Here is a 4,599-nt window from a genome sequence, read left to right on the forward strand (position 1 = left end):
ACGCTAATACTCAAAGAATGGACAAACTCAACAATTAGCACATGACAATTGTCCAGCTTAGCAGCCAGTGGATTGAACATAGATAGCAAAGGCATGAAAGTATATGATCAAACCATACCAATTATGCCAAGCAACTTTTGGGGCTTTTGTTTTCCAAAGTCTCCTCTCAGGAGTATGCCCCCTAATTAAACATTCCATAAAGATGCACAAAAGTCCTACAAAAAGAGCTCCTTGATTTTCTTTGATTTCACTCTTTCATGAATCCAATCAACAAATTAATAGATACAATAAGTATGATCATGTAGCCAGTGGCCATACAAAGGATTGAATATCTTTTCTTGTTCTTCCCACTTCCCATTTTATAGGTGTGTAGATTCTCCACATGATATATATATATATAAAGTAATATGACATAAAGTTGATTGATTCTTTCCTATTTCCATGGCATTTATTAGTTGAACTGAAATTAGAAGTTAAACTCTGTAATGTATACATGTTAAGATTATTTCTCCTATTTTACTTTTTGTTATTTATTTTTTGCTTTCTTAGAATTTGTTATAAACAAAATGTAAAAGGAAATTTAATTTTTTTTATCAATAAACTTCTATTTGATTAAGAATGATTGAATGATTAATTAATAGTTGAAAATTGAAATGTAACACGCGCGCACACATATATGTATATTTGAACTTAGTTATTCATAAATCTATCAAATTCTTATTATTCACAAAATTAAATATTGTTTTTATGTACTTAAAAGTATTATTTATATTGTATTTAAATGCATCTTTTACTTTTTAAATTATTTAGAAGTTAAAATTTAATTGAACAGATTCCACCTGCAATCTCTAAATTTTTATTTTAATGCCACATTAGTTTTTAATTTTTAAATTATTCCATTTAAGTCTCTAATTATTTAAAATGATCTCAATTTTTTTATCTTTTTATTAATTTTTTTTAAAATATTGACATAATGTTCACACTGTAAATTACATGACATGTCACGTAAGCATTTCTTTGATATTCAACATGAATATTGTTCAGTTATTAAAGAAATAATGTAACAAAAGTATCAATTTATTTGACATTTCTTTGGCATTCAATTTAATTAGCTAGTAAAAATAACGATCAACTTGTCCGGGAATGTTGTTATCAAGAATATTAGTTTTATTACTTTTATAAATAAATAAATATATGGATAACATTTATTTTTACTTTACAACTTTTACAAAATATGCAAATCATATTGAGAGATTTTTTATTGTATTTAATTAAACTATTTTACTTTTATTGCAGTAAAATTGAGCCCTTATTATTACAAAATAACGATTATTCCTCTTCATTGATACTCTTAATTAACTTTTACTAGTTAATTTTGTTTCTTTGAAATGTTATTTTAAAATAAAAGTGGGAAGTAAAAAACATAAACAGTGTAAAGGAGATTCTTAGGTTGATCTTAGCTGGCACCACCAGAATTGCCAGTGACCAGCTTAACATAAGGCTAATGCCACATGAGACTGAATGATAGAGATGGTGTACATAAATGATTGTACATAGATACCTGTTTTCTTGTAGTAGAAACCAATCAATTATCCAACAAGAAAACTGATATAAATAATTAACTTGTAGCATCAATTATTACATTTTAGCTTATATACATTGTCACATGCATTTTGTTATCAAAAGTAGATTGCATATTCCATTTATAGTTGTTCAAAAATATTTTCTTTTTTCTTTTTTGGGTTGCTAGAAGCAAATTATACATAGAAGAAACAGCAACCAAATAAAACCTAAAATCCCTGTTTCTCTTGTCCCCATATATGACCATATTCTTGAACCACAAATGTTGATCCGTCCCTATCTTCTTGAATGCTGATATTAGTTCATGATAGGCACCTGATAATCTACAAGGAAAAGTTTGCTAATGTGGTGCAGAGTTGTGGAAGTTTCACAGTCAAATAGAAAAAAAAAAGTTTATACAACCTTCCCCAGTCAGTATGGCATTTCATTTTCGTTCGCATTAATGATAATGATAATGATAATGATAATGATAATGACGATGTGATTCATCCACAAAGCAGGACTCAATTTCTTTTGCAAAAGATATCCACTCTGCTCACCCTCCACCACCTCATCACATGATAAGGTAAACTCTGGTGGCTTCTATCGTCTTCTGCTCCTGTATCAGGAACCATAAAAAAAAGTCCACACTCCTGTATCCCTCATTCAAAGTCCTGACAGATCTTTTTGTTTCTTTGATTTTTTTTTTTTCTGATAAAAGCCACACCCTTGAATTGATTGTCCAGAAATCAACCTTCCTTGCTGTCATTATTTGAAGAAATCAATGGACCAGAATCAAGGGCGGATTAGACAGAATGCCATTTTAATAGAACCCTGCAACTCTGCACCTGAAAAAGAAGACCTGAACAATGATGCCAATCCAAGGCTTACAAAGGGTAGTGACAGCACAAGTGGAATTTCCTAAGGTCCTTAATTGCTCTGAGGATTCAAAACAAGACAAGTTTCTATCACACTCGTTATCAAATATTCAACTTGAATTAGTTGGCTACCAAGAGATCAATGATGCTATGCAAACCACAAACAAGGTGTAATAAGGCATAAGCCACATTGCTAACAGTCCACATCTGAACAAAGACAACTAAATATGGAATATCATGTCCATTCAAGTTGAAAACCGAAAGGGGCTTCATTGTCGCAAAATTTATTATCAGCATACAGTTACCAACAAATCACACATGGAATTTAAGGGGCAAAAAATTTATGAAAAAATAGACGGAGAGTTGGATTTACAAAAATTCCAATTCTACCCACACTAGAGAGAAAGGACAATTTCCCAGACACACTAATACAGCCGGGCCCACCTCTCCGGTCCAAATTTTAACATCAATGGCCCTACAAATCATTTTCCCTTCTGTAGAAAAAGAAATAATATAACAGAAGCAAGGAAAAATTACAAAAATAATCAAAGAAAATCAAATACTAACCAGACCTTCTCACTTCCGAGCCTTTGTACCTCCAGCAGCCTTCTTATCCTCCTTACCAGGCACAAACCTTGGGAGATTCAAAAGGGTATTGACACGAGAAACTCCTTCAAGGGCACACCAATCTATTCCTAATTCTGAATTCATTTCTTCCTGCTTTGAAGAATCTTCATTCACTCCTGGGAGTACTTCTTCGCCAGTTCGCACAGTCCCAGACCGGTCGAGACTGGTCAAGACAGCAAGATTATTGTCTTTCTCATTGTCATTGTCAATTCGGTCCATTGAAGTTGGCTGCACTTTGGGCTTGGCATTGAGAGCAGTAGATAAATTGTTTGAGTTAGAATCAAGGAAGAGACAAACAACAGCACAATCATCAACCTTTGAAGTTGGGTATTTGCATCTCCAAGCTCGAACTGCTGACTCAACCAAGGCTCGAGCGGCAAAGGACCGTGCCGGGGCAGATGCTACAATATCTACCACCTCTTTGTTTGATAGAACATCCCAAATCTGCAAAATAATGAAGCAAAACTTAGAACCGGAGAGAAGGGCTCAAATGCAATTCAATATTTCGAATAAAAATTCATGTTGGCTCCATTACCCCATCTGTGGCCAAGACAATAAATTCATCCTTCTCCGACAGGCGCCAATAAGATATTTCAGGCACAGAAATCAGGCCAAAATCCTTGAGGCAAAAATCTCCAAAAGCCCGTGCCATGGCAAGGCCAGGTGAGTCATTGTTTGGCAGCCAAACTCGGGCAACCTCAGGTTCATCCTGAAGAGCAAAGACTCGTCCTTTACATTTTCGGATTCTCTCCGCTTCCGCTGTAAAGAAGAAAAAAACAGGAGTATCTAGCATGACTTCACTTTTAAAAGTATATAATAGGCAACAAGAAGCAAGTAATATTAGGAAACTTATTTTTTTCTTGATCTCAGTTGAAGGTCAAGGGCATTAGACAAGCAATATGAACCAAAGATGACCTATTCAACAGTTAAAATCATCATCAGACTCCTTTATGATAGTTGTTTAGGAAAAACTGCACTGCTTATTCTTTTGCAATCAATTCTGCATTTCTGTATTCATCTAGACTTCCAGATAACTTCCCATTGATTACAAAAACGACTTCATCTAATTTTTAATAAATTGATTCATTACTCATAACATACATGGCTATCAAATTTACAAAACCTTTCAACATTCTGTAGTCTTATTAGTTTCATCATGCATATGATGTTCATATGCACATCAATAAGTTTTCACAAATGCATTTATTCTATATACACAAAGTGCTTTCCAGGGTCTTCCCACCATTGCTGCCAGCATCTCCTACTTTCTCAGTCAATTCGTCTTAGATTAATGCATTCTAGTCTTAGGTTATATAATTCTAATCTTTCTCAATCTCTTCACACATCTTATACAAAATTCTCAAACATAAATAATTGTTTAGAAGTTGACTCACCAATCATGAAACATACCCTTACAAGTTTTAAGATGTTTCAGCCACTCATTGTCTAACCAATTGAACCAAATTTACAATGCTTATATCCGTGACCAGCGGGACAATATTAGCTAAAACGTGTCCCCAAACATATAACAGAG

The 4,599-nt window shown here is 33.4% G+C and overlaps 1 protein-coding gene across 2 annotated transcripts in view; it reads right to left on the reverse strand.

Annotated features, from left to right (window-relative positions):
• Positions 1–2,682: 2,682 nt before the first annotated feature.
• Positions 2,683–4,599, reverse strand: part of LOC110415421 (putative protein phosphatase 2C 33) — a 5,694-nt gene continuing 3,777 nt past the window's right edge. For both annotated transcript variants that reach the window (XM_021427078.2, XM_021427076.2), the window contains exons 5-6: positions 3,601–3,824; positions 2,683–3,509 (exon numbers count right to left, since the gene is read on the reverse strand). In XM_021427078.2, coding sequence (XP_021282753.1) covers positions 3,015–3,509; positions 3,601–3,824 — 719 coding nt within the window. In that variant the 3' untranslated portion in view covers positions 2,683–3,014. The remainder of the gene's footprint in view (positions 3,510–3,600; positions 3,825–4,599) is intronic.

Source organism: Theobroma umbraticum, unplaced genomic scaffold (assembly GCF_002168275.2).
Source record: "Theobroma umbraticum cultivar Fairchild unplaced genomic scaffold, ASM216827v3 scaffold_147.0, whole genome shotgun sequence".
NCBI classification, from domain to species: domain Eukaryota; kingdom Viridiplantae; phylum Streptophyta; class Magnoliopsida; order Malvales; family Malvaceae; genus Theobroma; species Theobroma umbraticum.